This window comes from Caenorhabditis remanei, chromosome II (genome assembly GCF_010183535.1).
Source record: "Caenorhabditis remanei strain PX506 chromosome II, whole genome shotgun sequence".
Lineage (NCBI taxonomy): Eukaryota > Metazoa > Nematoda > Chromadorea > Rhabditida > Rhabditidae > Caenorhabditis > Caenorhabditis remanei.
Window position 1 is genome coordinate 13,840,860 of NC_071329.1, and position 22,112 is coordinate 13,862,971.

At 39.6% G+C, this 22,112-nt stretch overlaps 9 protein-coding genes across 9 annotated transcripts; 3 read left to right on the forward strand and 6 right to left on the reverse strand.

Moving 5' to 3' along the window:
- On the reverse strand, positions 1–1,261 carry GCK72_006765 (uncharacterized protein; the record flags this gene model as incomplete). The annotated part of the gene is made up of 4 exons (XM_003109929.2): positions 1–136; positions 193–673; positions 843–1,131; positions 1,178–1,261. The coding sequence occupies 4 exons, from the start codon at positions 1,259–1,261 to the stop codon at positions 1–3; spliced, it is 990 nt and encodes a 329-aa protein (XP_003109977.2).
- Positions 1,262–2,094: 833 nt separating this feature from the next.
- Positions 2,095–3,435, forward strand: GCK72_006766 (uncharacterized protein; the record flags this gene model as incomplete). Its single annotated transcript, XM_003110059.2, has 4 exons — positions 2,095–2,241; positions 2,286–2,574; positions 2,631–3,111; positions 3,300–3,435. The coding sequence occupies 4 exons, from the start codon at positions 2,095–2,097 to the stop codon at positions 3,433–3,435; spliced, it is 1,053 nt and encodes a 350-aa protein (XP_003110107.2).
- A 490-nt stretch (positions 3,436–3,925) lies between these two features.
- On the forward strand, positions 3,926–5,471 carry GCK72_006767 (uncharacterized protein; the record flags this gene model as incomplete). The annotated part of the gene is made up of 4 exons (XM_053725780.1): positions 3,926–4,244; positions 4,287–4,653; positions 5,017–5,221; positions 5,268–5,471. The coding sequence occupies 4 exons, from the start codon at positions 3,926–3,928 to the stop codon at positions 5,469–5,471; spliced, it is 1,095 nt and encodes a 364-aa protein (XP_053589974.1).
- A 374-nt stretch (positions 5,472–5,845) lies between these two features.
- Positions 5,846–8,426, reverse strand: GCK72_006768 (uncharacterized protein; the record flags this gene model as incomplete). Its single annotated transcript, XM_003110021.2, has 6 exons — positions 5,846–6,084; positions 6,129–6,222; positions 6,391–6,532; positions 7,010–7,393; positions 7,786–8,220; positions 8,269–8,426. The coding sequence occupies 6 exons, from the start codon at positions 8,424–8,426 to the stop codon at positions 5,846–5,848; spliced, it is 1,452 nt and encodes a 483-aa protein (XP_003110069.2).
- A 214-nt stretch (positions 8,427–8,640) lies between these two features.
- On the reverse strand, positions 8,641–9,652 carry GCK72_006769 (uncharacterized protein; the record flags this gene model as incomplete). Its single annotated transcript, XM_003110173.2, has 4 exons — positions 8,641–8,763; positions 9,192–9,298; positions 9,345–9,545; positions 9,595–9,652. 4 exons carry the CDS (start codon positions 9,650–9,652, stop codon positions 8,641–8,643), a joined length of 489 nt encoding a protein of 162 aa, XP_003110221.1.
- Positions 9,653–9,942: 290 nt separating this feature from the next.
- GCK72_006770 (uncharacterized protein) lies at positions 9,943–13,241 on the reverse strand (the record flags this gene model as incomplete). The annotated part of the gene is made up of 7 exons (XM_053725781.1): positions 9,943–10,024; positions 10,114–10,897; positions 11,256–11,352; positions 12,073–12,151; positions 12,251–12,561; positions 12,942–13,128; positions 13,177–13,241. The coding sequence occupies 7 exons, from the start codon at positions 13,239–13,241 to the stop codon at positions 9,943–9,945; spliced, it is 1,605 nt and encodes a 534-aa protein (XP_053589975.1).
- Positions 13,242–13,988: 747 nt separating this feature from the next.
- Positions 13,989–16,149, reverse strand: GCK72_006771 (uncharacterized protein; the record flags this gene model as incomplete). Its single annotated transcript, XM_053725782.1, has 4 exons — positions 13,989–14,051; positions 14,905–15,579; positions 15,626–15,824; positions 15,872–16,149. The coding sequence occupies 4 exons, from the start codon at positions 16,147–16,149 to the stop codon at positions 13,989–13,991; spliced, it is 1,215 nt and encodes a 404-aa protein (XP_053589976.1).
- Positions 16,150–16,653: 504 nt separating this feature from the next.
- GCK72_006772 (uncharacterized protein) lies at positions 16,654–18,731 on the reverse strand (the record flags this gene model as incomplete). The annotated part of the gene is made up of 8 exons (XM_003109828.2): positions 16,654–16,663; positions 16,714–16,844; positions 17,675–17,773; positions 17,817–17,930; positions 18,157–18,237; positions 18,328–18,422; positions 18,465–18,565; positions 18,649–18,731. The coding sequence occupies 8 exons, from the start codon at positions 18,729–18,731 to the stop codon at positions 16,654–16,656; spliced, it is 714 nt and encodes a 237-aa protein (XP_003109876.2).
- Positions 18,732–19,299: 568 nt separating this feature from the next.
- On the forward strand, positions 19,300–20,649 carry GCK72_006773 (uncharacterized protein; the record flags this gene model as incomplete). Its single annotated transcript, XM_003110171.2, has 3 exons — positions 19,300–19,398; positions 19,707–20,000; positions 20,281–20,649. The coding sequence occupies 3 exons, from the start codon at positions 19,300–19,302 to the stop codon at positions 20,647–20,649; spliced, it is 762 nt and encodes a 253-aa protein (XP_003110219.2).
- Between the last annotated feature and the right edge of the window lie 1,463 nt (positions 20,650–22,112).

Below are 22,112 nucleotides of genomic sequence, written 5' to 3' on the forward strand. Positions count from 1 at the left end.
TTAGACTACGAACAACTGAGCGTGAGTCGGACAGTAGACTTTGGTACGGTCGATGTTCTTAGGTGCCCAATGTTTGTAGACGAGATTGCAGATGTGGACACGAGATGGTTTGCATTTCAGGAATGGAGAGATCCATCTGAAAGATTTCGAAAGTTATCTGAACATTCTACAAGATATCTAAAGATAGCTCACTGAAAACTGTTCGGTGCCATTTGACTAGATCTGACTTCGAATTGAGACACAAACTTTCCAGAATCCTTGATATCTTTCAACATTTCATAAAACATTGCCTGGGCGACACGTGGGTCATCTGCATAAATCGGTCCGAGATTACAGTCTTTCTTGTTGTCATAAATGATTGCTTGACCAATTCCAATAACTTTTCCATCATCATCATATGCAACTTTTCCATATCCATCACGATCATACATATGGGAAATTATGTATTTCTCACGGTGATATGGATGAACTGTCTGATCGTATTCAATGATATCTTTCTTCGGAACTTCTCTCGCATTCTTGACTGAAATTCCAGTTGTGTCCAAGTTTTCCGGGATGGTGACGTCTTTTGCATCATAAAAACTCTTGTATCCAGCGTCTCCAGTCCTGTGTCCAATATCTTCCTGCTCTCGGATTCCACACATTTTCCACCAGAAACGACGACCAGGTTCATCTGAAAATAATTCGCGTCTTACAACCGCGCTCTACCGAAACTAAAGAAAATTGTGTGCGAAATTGAGAGACTCAGAGAAAAAGACACATTTTTCAAGGGCATTTGGTTGCAGCGCAGTTGTAGTAACTGTGTCGCCCTAATGACTTTAAAAATAATTTTTAAAACTCACTGATATGGGAGACGATATTCACATTATCATCATGAACCTCTTCCATACAACTCTCATTCTGAAGTGTTGCCATCGTTGGAGATCTATATTCCGGATCGATCCATCCGAATCCCATGAATACGATTGGCTTGTTTCCAGTTCCCTTGATTGGATCAAATGGACAAGTATGCCCCATTGCAATCACTCTCGAAGTTCCTTTCAGAACCGCAACTTTGAATTTGTATCCGTCGAATGAGTTCTGCCATTGGGCGAGGTCCCCTTTTTTGAAGACGGCACGGTCGTTTCCGTGCTGAAAAATGGTGGTGAGAGTTATCTATAACTTGTCTAAAACTCACGGCCTTCATAAACTCATCCACATACTTTTCACTCGGATTCGTCAGAAAAACCACTTCGGCCCTTGTCAACTGCTTCGGACTCATTGACACATTGGAAAAATTGGAAAAACGAACGGGGTGTTTCCAGAGACTACGGGACTTGAGCATTTTCGAATCGAGGATTTCCGAATCGAAGGAAAATGTGAGAATGCTTGATCGAATGGTTGGTGTAGTATGTACATTCTCATTATTTACGTGGATTTCTTCTTGTTTCTAGTTTTTCCCGGGAAGAGGTTGTAGGCCTATTCACGTTCCGAAAATTATGATCAAAAGAGAAAATTGCAGGTATACTGTGTTCCAAATTTGGATTTCTATCGCTATATTCTCCATTCAAAAAATGTATTAGCAGTCCACGCTTCTTACAACTGCGCTCCACCGCAAACGAGAGAGTATCGATGAGAGACGCAGAGTTTTTTTAACGCGCTATTTTCACACTATTTTGACATTTTTTTTACCTATTCTCGATGTTTTTCATAAAAATTTACAAAAAAAACTTTTGAAAATCGGCGAAAATAGGTAAAACTTTTTGAAAATCTGCGTCTGTCGGCGCGACAAAAAAACTCTGCGTCTCTCGCCGATACTCTCTCGTTTGCGGTGGGGCGCGGTTGTAATAAAAATGATCGGCTAATACTGAAAAATCGGAGTTATTTGTTAAATTTATGAAACATCAGTTCCAGTTTCTAAAAAAGTTTCAGAGAAAAAATAATCCCTTTTCACAAAAACTCAAAACCCACGATTCAGAAAAGAAACAATAATTTTTAAATCTTTTCACGCACGTCCCACGTGACTCGAAAAACTCTCCACGACAATCCACGTGTATGATAACAAATATCAGATTTTATCATTTTGCCAGATTTTCGTCATTGAAATTTTAAAGAATGTTGGTTTCTCGTCGTATCAACATCTTAAAACTATCGAATCGTTTCCTCTCTTCGTCTTCAAGTTCTCAGTCTCTGCCAGGAATTGAAGAGCTGGAAATTGTGACGAATCCATCTGGAAAACATTTGGACGAATTTATGAAAGCTGTCAGTTTATAAATTTCGTCTTATTCTAAAACTTTTTCTTTCAGGCTGGAAACGACAGAACTGTTTTCAAAAGAGAGGATATTGAATTGTGGCAAAATAGTTTGAAAGACTATCAGCTGAAAGTGACATGTCTGAAAGAGACGAAACGAGTCATTGCAACTTTACACTTCTGTAAAATGTATCCTGTTCCGAATTCTGGAAATGAGCCGATTGTATTCATGGGATTCGGATGGGCTGACCCGGAATACAGATCTGCTCCATACATCAAGTTTCAAAACGATATGTCCCATCAAATGATTCCAGACAAAAGAACTAATGTCATGGCACAATACAGTGAGTTGCAGAGATTTCATTGTTCATACTCATTTGATAAAAATGTATTTTTTCAGATGAAGCTGCTAGAAAGTGGTGGCATCTCTTGAGTGGGAAAACGGATCATCCGGAAAAAGGGCATGAAGTTGTGGATGTTGGATATAGAAGTATTTATGATGCGAAGGAGTTCGTGCTCCCGGAAGGTTTGGACACAACTGGAATTTCAGTCAAGAATGCGAGAGAAGTTCCGAAGAAAGATATCATTGAATACGATCAGACAGTACATCCATATCGCCGTGAGAAATACATAATTTCCCATATGTATGATCGTGATGGATATGGAAAAGTTGCGTATGATGAAGATGGAAAAGTGATTGGAATCGGTCAAGCAATCATTTATGACAACAAGAAAGACTGTAATCTCGGACCGATTTATGCAGATGACCCACGTGTCGCCCAGGCTATGTTTTATGAAATGTTGAAAGATATCAAGGATTCTGGAAAGTTTGTGTCTCAATTCGAAGTTCGCACCACACAGAAAAGTGCCAATAGTTTCCAGTGAGTCTACTAGATCGGCGCAGTTCTTACAACTGCGCTCCACCGAAATCCTCTTGAGAAATGTCCTTTTTTCTCTGGGCCTCTCAATTGCGCCCACAATTCTCTTCGGTTTCGGTAGAGCGCGGTTGTAAGAAGTTTTCCGTGTTAATACATACGTTGACGTTTTTAAAAATAAATTAAACTTCCAGCTGGATCGCTCCATTCTTGAAATGTAAACCGACTCGCACTCATATCTGTAATCTGGTCTACACACATTGGGTTCCAAAGAATATCGGTTTCGAGAAAATCTACTGCCCGACTCATCTTCAAACGTTCATCTGTTAAAATCTTCAAATATTCATGTGTTATTGTGGAATAAAGTGTATTTATCAATAGAATAGGAACGATGCAAAAAAGACTTGGCTGAGTGGCAAATTTAAATTTAACGTTCATTTGCTGTATCTTTCAGTAAAACCCCGACGCGCACGCAACGCGACTCGGGAAAAGTTCAAATATTTTCGTATCGCCTCGCACCCCTGTGAGTGCGTCGTTTAACGAGGACACAAAGCGTCTTTCTCTCTTTGACAGCTGCGTAATGGCCTCGCAGCGAGAAAGTAACACACCCATCTCTTGTTTTCTCTGATTCTCGCTATCGCACTCTCTGTGTGCGCTGTCTCCCTTCGCTTCTCTGAGAAACATAACGTAAAAAAGAGAGACGACAGAGAAAACGCTCACTGAGTCCTCGCCGCCGCGTTGCGCTTGCAGTTTTATGCTACACGCTGCGTCTCTTCATTGCTTGGGTGTTTTCCTCCGTTCAATTGATTCAACTTTCAGAATGATTCATGCTCAAGAAGTCAAACCATTGCCATTCAAAACTCTTGAACTCTGGGAGGGACCACCACTGTATCCACTAGAGGATCTTCCAGAAGACGATGGAACTCGTCAAATGAGTCTCATGGAGTACATGGATGCAGTTAGAAAACAGAGAGGACTACATATGCCAAAGCATTCAGATCACATACTTAAGAAAGTGGTTTTCAATGAAATCGAGAAGATTCCGGGGATGTGGAGCACGAAAGCCACGACCAATCAACCGAAATTCTATCAGTGTGTTGGCATCGGAGTGTATAAAAGAACGGGGAAAATATTGCCTCGTAAGTCAGAAATTAGTTTAAAGAAAAACTATTTAATTCCAGCAAAATACTTAGCGACAATCTTCAAATTCGGAAAAGATGCGATACGAAACCGCCTGCGAAACGCAATTCTTCACAAACGCTTGTCTCCGGTCGAAGTGGAAGAACACATGTGGAGATGGGACTTCTATGGATACATTCGATACTATCGTACACCTCTAAAGCCATGGGAGCAATTTGTGAGAAAACAAGCGAATGCGTTGGATCAGAAAATCTATCATGATGTTGAGGATAGTGCAATTGAAGATGGTGAAATGATGGGAGTAGAGGAAGAGTTCGCAGAAGAAGACGATTATCAAGTAGATGAGAAATCAATGGGCGGTTTGGATGATGTCAAGGTGGAGGAACCGACAAATGGATACATGGAACAGTAAGTTTTATCTAAAACAGACCTGCAACGGGACGGGTCTCAGTACAAAAACTTGAAAATTTGAATTTTTCCGAAATTTTTTTTGAGTTTTTTTGCAAAAAAATCAAATTTATCGATAAAACTCGAGCGTACATTGGGTTTTTGACTATTTTTTATACAAGTTTCAAACTTTTTCGAAAACTTTTGTGCAAATTTTTGACTCCGGGCCGATATTTTGTCTGAATAATTGTATCATTTCGTGATTTTAAATCGGAAAATTCTGTAAAAAAAACGAAAACTATAGCAAGTTTGTTAATTCAGAAATTTCTAATATTCGTTCTATTTTCCCGCAGTTTTAATGTGTATTAACCACCTTTTTTCCAGATACTCACCTCCACAATACTACGCTCAACCCCTGTATTCTGCACAGCATTCCGAAAAACTTCATCAAAATCATCAGTACTCTCCGCCAAATGTTCCACAACAGGGAATCCAAATGGCTCAAATGTACCCACCGAGAATGAGGGAAGTGCCGAGTCTTCCCACTTCAAACAGTTCAGCTTCCGAGGAAAAACCCGGATCGTCATCTGTAAGTTATACCAAAAAGTGTCAGATTTGTATTTTTCAAATTTTAGAGCTTCGCAATTGATTTCGAGAAAGAAATGAATCAAATCACGTACCACGCCACTCGAATCGCCAGAGAACAACCGAATCGAGTGAAAATGATTCGAAAAGTTTTGTTCGATTCGGTGTTCGCTTTCGACGAAAAAGAATATAATAGTGCTGGAGAAGTCTATCGAGATTTGGCTGATAGAAATCCAGTTAGAAAATTTAATTAATTTGTAAATTTTTCCTTATTCATGTTGTCTGCTCACTTTGTCTATTATTGAAATACATGTTCTCGAATAAATGCTCATTATTAGCAAGTTGAATAGAAATCTGTTAACTATGGAAAACTAGAAGTAACTTTGAAAGTACAATTGATACACCCAAGTAAGGAGATCTAACAAAAAGAGACAAATACAAGAGAAAAAGTAGAGAAAAGTGCAGGGAACTAGACTGGAAGGATCACAAATATGCGGCATTTAGAAAGATGAGGTAGAGAAAAAAAGAGGAAGAAAATTGATTATTAGATGAACGAGAAGAAATAAATTAAAGGATTTAGATAGAAAAGTGAAAAATGTTAGATAATGTACTGGAAAAAAAACGAGAACTACTCAGCATGCAGTCGAACGAAATTGACTTTTCGGTACTCCCAAAAATGAACAATTCCGGTACAAGTCGTTAGATAACCTAGAAGAATTGGAAAAGAGTATTGAGCAGGGAGGGTGTGAGCAGAGACAGAGAGGTTGATAAGACCAGTGAGCACGTTGGAAATGAGGAAAAATGCGAGAGAATTCCGATTGATCGAGTCGGAAAGGCACGGGGAGACTGGAGAGAACGGGTCGTCGCCTGGAAAATTTAATAGGTTTGAAGGAAATGAAGAAGAACGAAACCTTTTGAAAACTGTGGAAAACTGGCACACCACACGACGACGTTGAACATTTGAATCGATAGGCACACAGCGGTGGCGAAAGTCATCAGGGTTAGCTGAAAAATTAGAGTTGGATTGAGATGGAATTATTAGCAAGGCACGCTTCTTACAACCGCGCTCTACCGAAACGGAAGAAAAGTGTGTGCGAAATTGAGACACTTTTCAAGGGCATTTCGGTGGAGCACAGTTGTAAGAACTGTGCCGAGGTAATAGATGATGATTACCTGTGAAAAGATATATGTGATATTGACAACTCGTCGGCATGGTGGATCCACGAACTTCTCGGTGGCAAGTTGAATGAGGAAGAGGAGAAGAGATATGATGAAGAGTTGGAAGCAACGACGGATCCAAGATTTCACACGAATACTGGAAATACTGGTTTTTGGGTAATAGCTTCCGGTCAAGATTCAAAACGTGGCTTTTTTTAAATCAGAATTTAGTAATTGTAACTGGCGTACCTTTGACGCGATTCATATAGAACGTCGACTCAGTAGCGCCAAAGGTGCGCCAGATTCCATTTTTATAATCTGACACGGTATGGCCCGCCTTTGACATCTGTTTCATCTAAATTTGTATAAAACGCGTCAAATTCTGCACAACGCACTGAAGATGCGCCAGACTGTTGCTAGTAAATTAGAAATTCTGTCAGGTGCGCCTTTGACGCATTATCAAAATCGAAAGAAATGCCAGTGAAAATCGCAATTCAGTTTATTTTTGTCAATTTTTGGACTTTTTTAACGATTTCCACTCAAAAACATGGATTTATCTTTTTCTTTTCTCGGTTTCGAGTCAATTTTCCTATTTTGTGAATTTCCGAACTTTTATATCAAAACTCATGAATACCTTGTCTTCGCCATCAGCTCTCCAATCGCCAAACTCGCATAGAATATTGTCAAATATCCCGACAATGAAGTCAATCCCTCTGCATTCGCCGTCACCAAATTCTCTCGTCGATTCGCCGTCTCATCGAGAATCCACTCTTGAAGACCCGTCGATTTCAGCATTGTTTGATGACAGATTCCAAAAATCACAGAGAGAACGAAGGGATAACAACGGGGAAGAATTGAATAAAACACTCGAACTGCTGCTAATGTGAAGAAGAAATTCCAGTGAACACCGTATTCTGTTACATGTTGTGGGTAACCGATGATTTCCAGAACGAGTGCTCTTCCAGTTCCGAGAACAAAGAGAAGGAATGTTGATGTGAAATACCAAGGGCGACTGTGACTGAAAAACTTTTTTTTTTGAATTTTGGATTTGTAATGGTATTTTAATACATTTTTTACCTTATTCAGGAACAGTGAAAAATGTATTTAATTAACATGTTTTCACCCTTTTTCTACGCTTTTTTCCACCGTTTTTCTACAGTTTTCTGTCATCAATTCGGCAGAGTGAACATCAAAAGAAGGCCGCTTGAGGCGAGATAAATATCCAAATTCAATAATTCAATGCGCCTTTAAGCTTTTTGGTGTTCACTGCCGAAATAATGACGGAAAACTGTAGAAAAGCTGTTAAAAATGTAAAGAAAAAGGGAAAAAATGGTAGAAAAATGGGAGAAAAGTATGTATGAAAATACATTTTTACATGACCTGAATAACCCCACAAATTAATTTACTTACTTTGAAAGTGTTCTCCCAGAACTCGGTGATTTCGCCATTCGACTTCCCAGTGCTGACTGGAAAATGAATGCAGCCACACCAACATCCATCGTAGAGTGTCCGAATTTTTCAGTTTTCGCGAATCTTCTTGGAAAAATCGGAAAATCTACTGCCAAAATCGCGACAGTCACCAGAACCATCGTCAACGATCTGAAGTAAGTGACGAATTTGGTTGGCCTGTGTTGCTCTTCGACTATTCTTGTCCATGCTTGTCTCAGACTTGACGACAAATTATGTTCTGACGCCTCGAATAAAACGAATAGAAGAAGCACCCCGGAGACTATTGACATTATTAGAGTGAGAATATATAAGTGCTCGCTGAGCAAAGTCATTGCCAATAGAGATGGCAAGCAAAGGAAAATCACATCGGCTACAAATTTCAGCCAATATGTCACTCTGAAAATAAATAAAAATTATAATTTTACAAAACTATGGGATTCTTACTTGCTCGTATCATATCTTGCACCTAAAAAGATCCATGGTAATGTCAGATTTCGTATAAAAAGGCCCAACATTGTGATAATAAATGTTAGGAAAAGCTCTCTTTGAGCACATCCAGTCATTGTGCTCACGAATCTGCTGTGCTCATCGTCTCCGCTCATTTGGTCTGAAAATTTGGACTTCGGTACTCTCTTTGAACCGAGAAACTTATTTAGAAACTTCAGGGCTGAGACCCCTTTAAATCTTTAAAAAAAGAAGAAAATACTCTAGTCAAATAATTTATGAACGATTGAGAACGAAGAAATAGATAAAGGACAAGAGTACATTAAGAAGAAGCGAGAATGAGAACGTTAGAGGTGGGAATATTTCAATAATTTATTTGATGCGATAGATGAGGTGGACTCCAGATGACGTGTCGACGATTGGCGACATCTCTCCGACCTCGAGAGCGAACGAAGCGTCCTCGAAAGGTTTTTGCATTTGACGGCGTTCGAATGGCTGAAAAAATAAGATTGATACATTTATTTACAGTTTTTCTTGATGTGGCAATTCAGGTCATTTGAAAATGTATTTTAATACATATTTACCTTATTCGCGAAAGGTGAAAAATGTATTTTTACATGTTTTTCTTCCATTTTTCCATTTTTCTACACTTTTTCACCATTTTGCTACAGTTTTCTGTTATCATTTCGGCAGAGAACATCAAAAAGCTTAAAGGCGCATTGAATTATAGAATTGGGATTTCTCGACGCGTGCGGCATACTTTTGATGTTCACTGCGGAAATGATGACAGAAAACTGTAGAAAAACAGTGGAAAACAGTGTAGAAAAATAGAAAAAATGGGAGAAAAACATGTAAAAATACATTTTTTACCGTTAAGGTAAATATTTATTAAAATACATTTTTACATGACCTAAATAATTTACCCCAAGATCTCCTCCACGTTTTGCAGAACTGCAATCACTGAACTGTTTGGCCAAATCACGGAACTTTCCTTCGATGTTCGACGCATCTCGCAGCTCTCTTTCATAGTCTGAAATACGCTTTTTTGATTCAGTAAAACTAAAAACGATACTCACTCTTCAGGATATTGATAGCATCTTCCTTTGACCGAGTGATATGGTCGGAGCGCCACGACGACGGATTGCGGCTTCCTTCATGCTTAACGAGAAGATGAAGACATTGAACAGACTTCAAATCACTTCCTTTTCCGAAAGCCGACGCTTCAGGACGATCCCATTGACTGACGCCGGTGGCGGTGTTGAAGTAGTAGACACGGTCTGAAATAATTTTTAAAAATTTTTATTCGTATCGTACAATTTTACAAACCATTCGTGCGACTTTGACGCTTTTCCCATCCTGCTGGAAGTGGATTTTCGGAGGACATCTGAACAAGAACAATATTTCTGACCGTGGTTGTTTTTTTTTAATCTTGAAAATATTATAACTCGAGAGAAACGATCCGTGTGAAAGAAACTATAATAAGATGTTGAATTAATGTTCATATTGGGAAATGGAACAGACTCAAATCATGCAATATAATAAATACAACTCGTTTGAAAATTATGGCAAAGTATGGAAGTGAACAAATGCAAGAATTATGAGAATTATAAAGCAGCAGAAAAAGACCCGTAAACTCTTGAATAGAACATTAAAAAAAGGGAAAAAATCAATAAATTATGGAATATTGGTCCCGTTGATTCTGGTGCAGCACTCGCTGGGGGCTTTGGAGAAATCGTAGACGTAAGAAAGACGGCGTCTGAAAAATCATTATATTGGTGGCCGAGATCTCAATTAGGAAAGCGCGCCCTATTGTTGCATGCGTGTAGTCCTCTCGGAGAAACTCACTGGAATTCTTTTGTGCACAATCTTCCACTTGTCTTCAGATTATTGTACATTTCGGTCATTTCCTCCATCGTATGCTTGTGAGTAATAAGATACTCATTACTGCATCCTCGAGATATCCATTCAGTATCGAATCGTGGATCATGCACATATTTCACATCGAGACCTGCCAACCAGGCACCCACTGAAACATCTTCATTTCTGTAGATTCGGAAGAGTGGAGCATTCGTGGCAAGGAATCGAACAAGCTCATAAGACAGAATATATCCACCACCGAGTTGATATGGAAGATATCGATCGCAGAGATTCCACTCTGGTTCTTTCCATTTTCCTTTTCGGAACGGTTTAGCACGGCCATCAAGGAATCCCCAGTAGAGCATTGGGTGTTGAACAGTTTTCAGATTCATTATAAGCGGAGTGATCCGGACGAATGAGTCAGCATCAGTTTTGAGGAAGAACTTGAACTTGAAATGTTCATGAGCATGAACAAAACTAGCCAGCGTTTTTTTCGCCAGTTTATCATACGACTCTTCGTGTCTCTCCAAGAAAGACAAATCTCCGAATTTCTCATTCTCCTCGTCCAACTCTTTTCGTTCCTCTCCAGTTAATCCCATCGTTCCAACCATGAATCTCGTAATGAAAACCGAGGGACCTTTCGCAGAGAGTCGGAACCACGTTTCACGAACATTCTGCCGTCGATCGGTTTCGTTTGGTGAGGAGAGGACTGACACGAAGAGGAATGTTTCCGGAAAAACTGCAGTCGATGGTAGTGAATATGGAGATCGTTCTGCAAAATAATTACAGATGAACTGGTTTACTTATGGGGTTATTCAGGTCACCAAAAAAGTATTTTAATACATATTTTACCTTACGGTGAAAAATTTATTTTTACATGTTTTTCTACCATTTTTCCCTTTTTCTATACGTTTTAACAGCTTTTCTACAGTTTTCCGTCATCATTTCGGCAGTGAACATCAAAAAGCTTAAAGGCGCATTGAATTATTGAATTTGGATATCTCGACGCGAGCGGCATCCTTTTGATGTTCGCTGTCGAAACCATGACGGAAAAAAACATGTATTAAAATAGATTTTTACATGACCTGAAGAATCCCATAACATTGTTTATTTATCATCTCAAAGCCTACCATTCTTCAGTTCCGTTCGATTATCGTCCCATCCACAATTAAAAATCACAGCAAGTGTGCAAATTGAGCAAAAAGCGCCGGCAACCAGTAGATATGTCTAGAAATGTTATTTTCCTTTATTAAAATTGGGAAGACCTCTATTTAACTACCTTATAAAACCTCATATTTTACGTTCCCATTTGTCGTGATTCAAGCGATGTCTATAAATTCAGATGTATAACTCAATAAGAGCGATAGATGAAAAATAAATATATCGAAAACAAAGAATAGCCAACTTTAACTTTTAGAAAACATTTCTGAAAATCTTAAAACTTTATTTGCACTAATAGAAAATCATATGAATTTAGGAAAAAAATGAAATGGCGAAGACGGAAACAATTATATCACAAAATCGAGGAGGTGATTCTAATTTTTATTTTTTGAATTTCAATTTTCAAATCTTAAGGAGAAGAGAAAGAAAAATCAAGTTCAATTTTTGAAGGTTGAAGAGATGAGTGTTCAAAGCTGAAAATCGGAGAGAAATAACAACAACGGTGGGGGGAACAAATTCTAGGCAGTGGGTGACCTACCGAAACGGGGATCTGGAGGCAATTTACACATCAAAACACACATAGAGGGTGGAAACGAAGGAATACACATACAAAATCAGGATGGAATTATCGGAAAAACTTGTGATTTGCTGATAGTTTGACACGTGGAAGCAACGACCCCGAAATTGAAAAAGAAGAGTGAATAAATATCAAAAAGAGATGAATTATCTCCTTTTTTCAAATTCGGCGGCCGCTAGAACCACGTATCTAACTGCAAATGCAAGTACCGCCACGCCTGCAATCATCATCATATTCGACAAAAATGAAGATAGTCGGGGAACTCCGCGCGATGCGTCGCCTCTGCGTCTATAACAAATTTGGATTAGAAAAAAAAACGAAAAATTTGGTTCAGAAAGCATCTTTTTTCTAAACTTCTAGCCTGTTAGGGTTAGCAGACAAACCAACCGATTTCTCAGAGCGGTTTCTTCCTCCTTGATACTATCCAGCTCCTCTTGATTCATCTTTTCAATCTCCTCACGAATCTGATCCGCCTCTTCTGGGAAAAGGGAGCAGAAAGTTTTGTCCTTCATATTAAACTGTTTCGATTTTTTGGCCAGAAGACGACGTTCTGATTCCGAAGTGACGACCGAACCCAGTGTTGGCTGATTGTCATTCATGAATGACATGAGACCAGTGATGATGGTCGACACCGTCCAAGCCGGGTTCCACGTATCGGGATGGTAGTCGGAAATCGACAAACACAGACGGGTATTGACCTGGAAATTGAGATGTTATAAGGTCTTTCTCTATCTTTTCTTTACTATTATTAGCAAGACACGCTTCTTGCAACCGCGCTCTACCGAAACCAAAGAGAGTTGTTTGAGAGACTCAGGAAAGAATAGACATTCTTCTGGATAAAAAAAACTCAATTTCAAGCCAAATTCGAAGAGAGAAAAGGGGGAGGTGGTCGGCCGAACCCGTGCCACAGAGCTACACTTCCATCGGTGGGGCGTGGATAAAGCGGAACGCGCCGACCGTCCGATCTGGTAAGTTAGGCAACGTTGACTACGGTTAGTTGGTTCGACTTCGGATACGAAATAAACGCGTTTGAAATCATTTGAATTTCAACTCTAATGTAGCCAGCTGATTTATTCACCTGGAATCTTCCATTCGGAGTGAGCATGAGAATTGCCGGAGGTTTGAACGGAAAATCTTTCGGGAAAAGCAGTTTCCCCTGATAGATACCACCTTCATACGGCGTCTTCGGTGCTCCAATGATGATGTACCGCCACTCTAGAATGTTGGTTTCTAATGGAGCAGCTTTCATGTATGGAACTGGCTCTCTGAACAAAAAGATGATGAAATTTCCAGAATTTTATGGAGAAACTCACTTTAGAAGTCTCTGGTAATCTTTTTTGAGTCTTTGGAATGCGACGGTCGGCACTTGTGATGACATTTTTGCTCTGAATTTTTGCAAAAATTAAACAATTTTTTATATGAAGATCTCAAAATATAAATATTATCTCTGGCTTGAGGACCAGCTTTAGACAATTCATTTGAAGAACAAGGTCAAAATACAATTTATTTCACATATTTGAGTTTCGCTATAGAAAAACGGAAATAAATTGAATTTGTTAGTCGACAAAAAAATCAAGAAAAGAAACCATACCGAAGAGAATAAAAAGCGAAGGGACGGGGTTGAACACAAAGAGAAATGAATTTTTACATTGCAGAAACTCGCGAATGAAATAAAAATAGAGTGGGAAATTGTCACGGAGCAAATGGGGGGAAAATATCAAACGTAAATTTAGAGTTAATAATGACAAAAACGGGGAAGAAAAATAGCTGAAAATCATGGAGAGGAGGATCGAGTTGACAGGAGGACGGGGATGAAGGGGAAGGGGATTCCCGTTATAAAACAAAACGAGTTCCACGTGTGGAACCGACTTAAAACAAAAAAAATGTTAGAAAATTGCAGATGATGAGATAATGTTTTTGTTTCTAGATTATTGGTTAGGAAAAAAAGAAACATTTTGTTGAAAATCCCAGAGGAGGAAAACCAAGAATGGATTCTGTGCACCATATTTACACTTTTGAGGAAGATGGGGTGTGGAGGTGACGACAATTTTTGAGACAAAGAATTTAAAGAGCAATTAAAATATATGTGAATCAGGATAAAACAGAGAAAGAGACATAACAATATTTAGAGGCCACGCGGTCCACGAGTTCGTTTCGGAGGAATGACGACTTCTTCGTTGGCGGCATTCTGCAAAATACAAAGAGATTGAAATGGGTCTTCCGAATTCATTGCGAGCAATCAAAAAGTCGATAATTCGAGAAGCTTAGTGTCTCACGCGCACGTCATCCGAGCAAATGGCCAATGGGGCGAAGGAGTGAGGAAGAGAAGCAGATGATCGCAGACAGAGAGAAGAAATAAATTAGCACTCTAACCCCCCTTTTTTGCTTTACGTATTAGCAAGATACGCTAAAATGCGGTTGAAAATATCCGACAATCATGAAAAATGGTTGAAAATGAACAAAATTTTCGATTTTTGGCTAAAAATTGCCGAAAATCATGAAAATTGGCTGAAAATGACTGAAAATCAACAATTTTGGATGTAAAATCCCTTAAAAAGTAGCCAATTTTCATTGTAAAAAGTGTAACTTGAGATTAAAATTACAGAAATTGACTGAAAATTCGATAATTTCTGATATAATTCGTATTTTCATCAGTAAAACTGTGTTAAAAATCAACTAAAATCCAACAAAAACCCGTCAAAATGTCTGTGAGACTCAAAGGCCACTTCGATGGAGCGCAGTTGTAAGAACTATGCCGAGCTAATATGATTCTGTCGAAAAATAAAAAGTTAGAAGGAAATCAAAGCATGCAACAGCAGTAAATAATAAAAGACATACCTAGACACTAGGGTGGATTAGCGGAAGCACACGAATCATTAGTCACGAGCAGCGTCCTAAAAACATAGGCTGTATTAATTAGTTTATCGAAATATTCCCCCAATTAACGCATGCTTTAATCATCTGCTTTTCTCCCTTCGAGAGAACTCTTCCACCACAACTTTCCATCAGTCAAATAGAGCACATAGATCGGACTCACAGACCTGTCGTGGTGGTTCATTACGTCTCGTCGATCGTCGGACTCCTCTTCCCAGCGGCTCCTCTTCTGGCTGTGGGTCTTCTTTTATTCCCAAACGAGCCCGCACTTCAGCCCGCCTTCCATCTCGTTTAGGTGGTGCACGTGGACGAAGGATGCGTTCTTTTGGTGGTTCTGGCTGAGCAACAGGTTCAGCAGCAGCTAGCGCATCAATAGGCATTCCCTCATCACCCCTGCGTCCGGCACGATTTCTTTCTTGTGGCATTACCTGTTGAACAATTCCAGGCTGCTGTTGTGCCTGTTGCATCTGCTGTTGTTGCATGGCTGCGATTGCAGCAAGATCTCGATACAAAACCGGATTGGCTACTGGCGGTTGTGGTGGTCCAGCTGGAACAACACCGGCTCTGGGAAGCCCGAACATGTTATATTGAACTCCCGGAATCAATTGCTGCATTCGTGGTTGATTTCCCGGACGAAGAACCGCTTGCATCATTTCGTCGATTTGTTGACGATTGTTGTAAGCGGCGCGTGATGAGTGCTGCTGAATAGTCGGGACTGGAATACCATTTGGAGTCGCGTGTTCTGGAAGCATTGTCGGTGCAACGTCCGGCTCGTCTGGTGTCGGAAGAACTCCAGTCCATTCTTGTACAAGTTGCGGGAAGAAACGACGGAATTCGCGATACTAAAATCGATTAAAGTTGGATTTGTTATTGGCTATTTCTCACTACCTTCACATTGAACTCTTTACTTGCCGCGGCAAGATTCTTTTGCTCTTGCGGCGTTCCAGCAATCGATCCAGCAGCCGGCTGATTTTCATTCATAAACGAGTGAAGACCTATGAGAATCGCAGAGACAGTCCATCCCGGATTCCATGATTCTGGATGATAATCTGAGATGGAGAGGCACAAACGAGTGTTGGTTGCAAAGCTGAAAATGTTGAAATGAAAATTTCAAACTGAAGTTTCGATCCTTACCGTCCATTTGGAGTAATCATAGTGAGAGCTGGTGGACTCCATGGGAAGTTCTCCTTGAAAATCACTTTTCCCCAATAGAAACCTCCGTGAAACGGTGTGTCTGGTGATCCGCGAAGACAATAATGCCACTCCAGAATGTTGTCTTCATTCGGGAGAGCTCTAATACCATCAACTGGATCTTGCATCAATTTAGCATAGTCCTTCTGGAGACGTCTGACAGCAGTTGCTGATGCTGAACCTGCTGGAGGAACAGTGACACCTGGACCCAAGTTCAACATTCTTCCTGTATTGTTTCGTATTCTTTTACTAGTCTCCTACACGATAAATGATTTTCTTTTTTCGGCTCACCACCGCCAACCTCCGGAAACCTGTAAACTGTTATTAGATATTAAAAAGTGCAAGAAAGGAGAAAATATAAAATTTAAGATATTGCAGCGGTGTTTTAAACCGGTGAATAAAAATTTTAAAAATCAAATGAGAGTAAATATTGAAAGATTATAATTTTTAGATAGAAAAATTTGCGTAGTCTTTTGTAGGAATTAGTACCATAAATTAATAAAATTAAAAGCGAAACAAAGCACGAAAAAGAGAAAAATGGAAAAGAAATCACAGAAGCTATCAAAAGGTCGACAATCGAACAGAAGAAATCAATAAATTATGAAATTCAAGGAGTTAAAAGAAGAAATGAAAAAATATTTGGCGATAGTGCACAGAGAAGCGAAAGGAGACGCAGACGATACGAGAGAGGAACGATGGTGACGTGTGGCAGTTTTGATGTGTATTTAGAAGTCTCTGAAAGCGGTTATTTTCGAATAAATAGGGCTGAGCAAAGGAAGACTCACAGCAAATTTCCTGCGTTATTGCTGGAATTTGAACTGGGCGGACCGAATGGATCTGATGGGAATGGAGACGAAGTGGGTGCGGCGGTGGCGGCGGCCGCGGTGGAAGAGCCAGTCGGTCGCGAGTTTCGAATCTATAAAAAAGAGATTGATAACGATTTCTTTTAAAGTTATAAAAAAGTTTTGAAAAAAAACATTGATTCATTTTTTCGAATAAATGAAGGGTGAGACCTATGAGACCAGAGGGTCGCTGAGAAAACAGAAAACAATTTCAACAAACCACACGAGAAAACAGAAGAGAAAACGAAAAGAGGGATAGATGTGGTTGTGAAGAGGAACACATTGATGAAACGGAATTGGAAAGATAGAAAAGGGAGAGAGGGGCAGAGAAAGAGAGAAATTTAATTTTCATGGTAATCGAACAAAGAATGAATGTGTTATCATTCGATAAGCTGTTTTCAGTGAATCTGTACTAGAAGTGCAAGGATTTTAGGTCAAAAAACTTTCCTGAAAGATATCAGCTCGGCACAATTCTTACCACTGCGCTCCACCGAAATGTTTTGAAAAATGTCTTTTTTCTCTGAGTCTCTCAATTTCGCACACATTTTTTTCGGTTTCGGTAGAGCGTGGTTGCAAGACGCGTGCCGTGCCAATACTTGCGTTGAAATTGTGGTTCAAAATAACTCATTCTAGAATTTTCGGAGATTTGGGAAAACTCTTCAGATAGAATGGCCTGTGCAGACGAAAAAAGAGAATTACACTCCATGGGAAATGGAAAAAAGAGAAAGGATTTACAATTTTCTCATTGCGCAACCAACGCAGGTGTATTCGAAAAAACAGAAAATAAAGTTTAAAAAAAGATTACTTAACAGGGGAAAGTGTTTGATAAGGTACTCATTTCACTTTTTTCGAAAGATAGAAGTTCAATATTGCTTTTGAAAAAAAAGAAACTAGCGAAACTCACCACTGTTCCGGCACCTGGCGGTGGTGGAAGTAGTGGGACAAGGCCACCAGTGGCTGCTGCAGCTGGACGAGGTCGAGACACCGCGTTTTTGTCTCTTTTCTAGAAAATTGTTTATTCTTGAAAATGTTGAATAAAATCTTACCCCGATATTGATAGAAATAGTTTGTCCCTCTTTGAAAGCCAAATCAAGGCTCGGTCCGGCTGTGAGGTCTTGTTTCTCCAACTCAGCGCTCCGTTCAATGTATCGGAAGTGATCCTGAAAGGAGGAAATGTGGCTCGAAATGAAGAAAAAAGCTTGATAGAATAGGAAAATCCAAATTTCAACATTCCTTCAGAACTAAAAACCGATTTTGAAATTTAAATATATAAATCGCCTATTTTTTATTTACTACAACTTCACTTTTTCAGATTACAAAAAATATTGCGAACTCAGATACTAAAAAAAAGCTCGAAAATCCCAATAATTCATTAAAAATTCTTACTTGAAGCGTCACATTGAAATCGAAGGCGTCACCACGCTCCTGAAATCCGCACCCTACGAAAGCTTGTTGTCCGTTGTCGTTCTGAAAACTATTCGGCGTAAATATCGGGATAAAGTTTGAAAATTGTTTTCTCAACATTTTCACAATGAATCTTTGTTGTTTTCTTCTTACCTGCAAACGAATCACAAAATATCTTGAACTATCATTGACCGCTTCGACAGCATTTCCTGGGTGCGCATCAATTGGACATTTGGCATAAAGATCACCTTCAATCTTTAATATTATTAATTTTTTTGACAACAACTCACAAGTCTCTCCGTCTTCTAACCGCATTTCCAAACGCTTTCCTATTGCTACGAGACGCATCCTTCCTGTCCATGCTGGGGCATCGAGATTCCAGTCAGCAGCCCTGAGAAAGAAAATCGATACGTTTGTGTCGAGAATTTATTGCAACTAGGCAACAAAAGATGAATGATGACTCAGAAAACTCACTTGTGACCGCCGGTTCCAATTGGTGGGATTCGGTAAACGAACACTTTTGGCTTCACGAGCAGTACATTCTCGTAATCACCCATTTTTAGAACAAGAAGGGGGCGAAGTAAAGCTTTTGTATGAGAAAAAAGGAAATCGGATGAGAGGGGGAAGGGATATTTACGAGAAACGACGTGAGGCAACTGCGAATTAGTCGTTCTCTCTTCTCTTTCTATCGACTTTTTCGCCGGAGGTGGGAGCGGGAAACTCGGCCGCGTCCACGAATCAAAGCGTGGAAACCAGCGCGAATTTGAAACTGAATTTTTATGTTTTGAATGAAATTTTTGATAATACCGTGATAGTTTTGAGAAATCTTTTTGCTACATTTTTTAAAGGGTTTTTTTAAAACAATTATTTTCGAAATTATTTTCGGAAGAATAAATTTTCCGAGCAAACAGAGATCAAACTTCTCCGATTTGAAAATAAAATAAAATGACGAAATGATTTAACGGAACATGCGTGGAATTCGCACTCGCGTCCCGCCACGAATGATTTTCTTACTGTAGTTGACGAATGTCACCTTTTGCGTGCTCTTTCCCGCGAATTTCATTCATTAAAAATTAATTTCTACTCGATTAACTCGCAGATCTCGTTGTCTCTACTCGTCGAAAAATGTCCTTCCTTGCTCGCGGATTGTCGAATCTCATTGGAATCGTCGCCCCAGTCATTCATTCGTTCAAAGTGCTCAAAAAGCCGACAAAACCGAAATTGGTAAGTGAGATGCTGGATATTATGGGCCTATTCTTGGGAAGCATAAAACGGTATTTCGCTGCTTTTTTCGATACCACAAGTCTCGTAGCGAGCGGTTAAAACACCAGCGAAAAACGGAGTTTTTCGCTGATTTTCTGCTTCGGTGAATCGAAAAAAACCAAAAAAAAAAACGTTTTTTTGCTGTCCATGAATAGGCCCATTAATTTGTGACGGGAACTCATATTCTAGAAATTGTTCATTTTTTGAATGAGTTTTCCGTAAAAGAAACTATTCTAAAAATTATTAAAACCTTCATTTCATTATTTCAGATTCAATGCCTCCACTTCTGGACAATCTACGGCTCATTCCTCATCTGCGACTGGTTCCTGAATACCTTCTTCATCTCTTGTTTCATTCCATTCTACGACTTCTTCGTGCTCTCCTTCATCACTCTCCTCTCTGTTCCTCATCTCGGGTTCGCATCAGTGCTCTACACGAAGTTCTTGGCTCCATTCCTCCGAAAAAACGAGAGACGAATCGACGGAATCACAATGGCAGTGATGCTAAGATTATGGGATTGCATGCCAGCAGTGGCGATGACTGTTCCAGCGGTTATGGCTTCGGTGAGTTACAAACTGTCTGTTTATTTAAATAACCAGCCTGTCTCCCCCGCCTTCGGCGGTTGAGCCGGCTGGTCTCTCTTCATTCACGTGGTCATTGACTTTCGAATGTGCCCGCATGGCCGAGTGGTTTAAAGCGGCGGTCGTTTTCCAAAGCACGCCAGTTCGGTTTTGCCTCCTGGCTAAGTTTCTCTCCTCTTCCCAAAACCGTTGCGGACAGCGCCTCAGACAACGCCCAATTGTCTTTTATATATAAGAATGATTATTCAAATTTTGTTTCCAGATTGTCAATGCCTTCAACACCCCAATGGCGGATATTCCACAACTGGAAGTCGAAGAAATGGAAGACTCATTAATTGAAATCCATTCTCAAAGTCGTCCTTCGGTGTCTTCTCGTCGTGTTTCCTCTCGAATTGTTCAAAGAGTTCAACCGACTCTCGATTTGAGTTTCGAGATTCAAGACGAGTCGGAAAACGATGAAAACGACGGTGGTGACGTTTTCCGCGAGTTTCCAGTTCGTCAAGTGAAGCAAGAAGAAATTCTGGATGAAGAGGAGATAGTCGATCATGCACCTTCATCGCTTCGTAGACGCCCAGCGCCAACTATTGCAATGAGAACTCGCCGACAACTCCGATCTCAATCTGCCCAATAACTTTTACCCCTGACTTCTGAAAAAACTAATCCCCAATCCGTATTGATTGCCTTCTCATCCCTATAACCTTCGTGTATTTCTCTCAAACATCTCCGGTTTTTATTGTATGATCAGCTTCATGTATAAAACACATTCTTGACAGGTAGAGAGACTGGTAAGATAACATTTTAGGGTTGTGGCCTCCAAAGAAATTGCAGCGGCTTCATCGTTACGGCGTTTCAGTGTAAGGCAATTAACTTCCGTTTCAAGAGCTTATCAATCGATGTTACATTTGAAGAGAGAAGAAAGGAAAGTTATATTTGAAATTAAAGAAGATAGCTAAAACCAACAAGAAAGAAGGTTCTTTTCCGGAAAAGGAAGGTTCTACTCAATATATAATCTTGAATCCCGATCTCCACTTCCAATAAATCTTCGCCACACCATCTCATTTACTCCATCGTCGACACATCCATCACCACTCGAAAATGATCTGGACCAATAAAAAGGAAGGGCCCACTCTATATACACATCTCCCTTTTTCTCAGCTGATCGTTTATATTCTTTCTCCCCGCATATTGTGTCTCCACCCCCCTCCTTTCCCCATACTCTCTTCTCAGTACTCTCATTTCCCTTTTCCTCTCTGTCTCCTATTTCTCTCCACTCACTCGTCTCACTTTCTCTGATGCCTCCTCTTCGAGTTCACGTGCCCTCAATGTCACTCGCTTCGTTTTTTCAACAAATCATTCAGTTTCGTTATGAGGAGTCTGGAAAAATCTGGAAATAGAGTTTGTCTGGTTTTGGTTGATATTCCTTTTCTTTTTTCCCTTTTGGCCAGGTTTTGTGGTTGAGTATTTAGTTTAGATTTCTTTTTTCTTTTTTACATTTTCGTTTTGTTTATGTTGTTGCTTATTCTTGCTAACTCTATGACTAATAGGCTGACTCACAGGTGAATAATGAAAGAAAGGAGATTGAAAAATGAGGCATACTTGAGGAATATATAGATAAGATTGTGGAGAAGAATGAAGACTTTATTGTACTATCTGGTTTTCTTCAATCTTATCTAGAAAGAGTAACCGCATTAATTTATTTTCTTTTTTGTATTTCGAAATTCCTGGCTATTTTCCGAGTAACTCAACTTTTTTTCCTCGAATTTTGATTTTATCTCAGTACTTTTGACTTTCTTTCCGATATGTTGTGTTTTGATGATTCGGAAGTCCACTTTCGACGAATTTTCATCAGATGTGAGATATAGCTTTGATCGTTCAGTGTCTCCATTTGTGAACTTTCGGTCATGTGTTTGTCCAGTTTAGTGAAAGTGAGAAAAAGTCATTAGTATTTATGTAAAGTGGAAAGAATATATTACTGTAACTGGTATGTTACTCATTGAAAAGTGACTAACCGATGGTGATGGCAGATGGCGTCGATTTACAGATTTAATTTCTGAAGGCACGAGGTCCACGTGCCGTCAGTCAGAATGCGTCGGA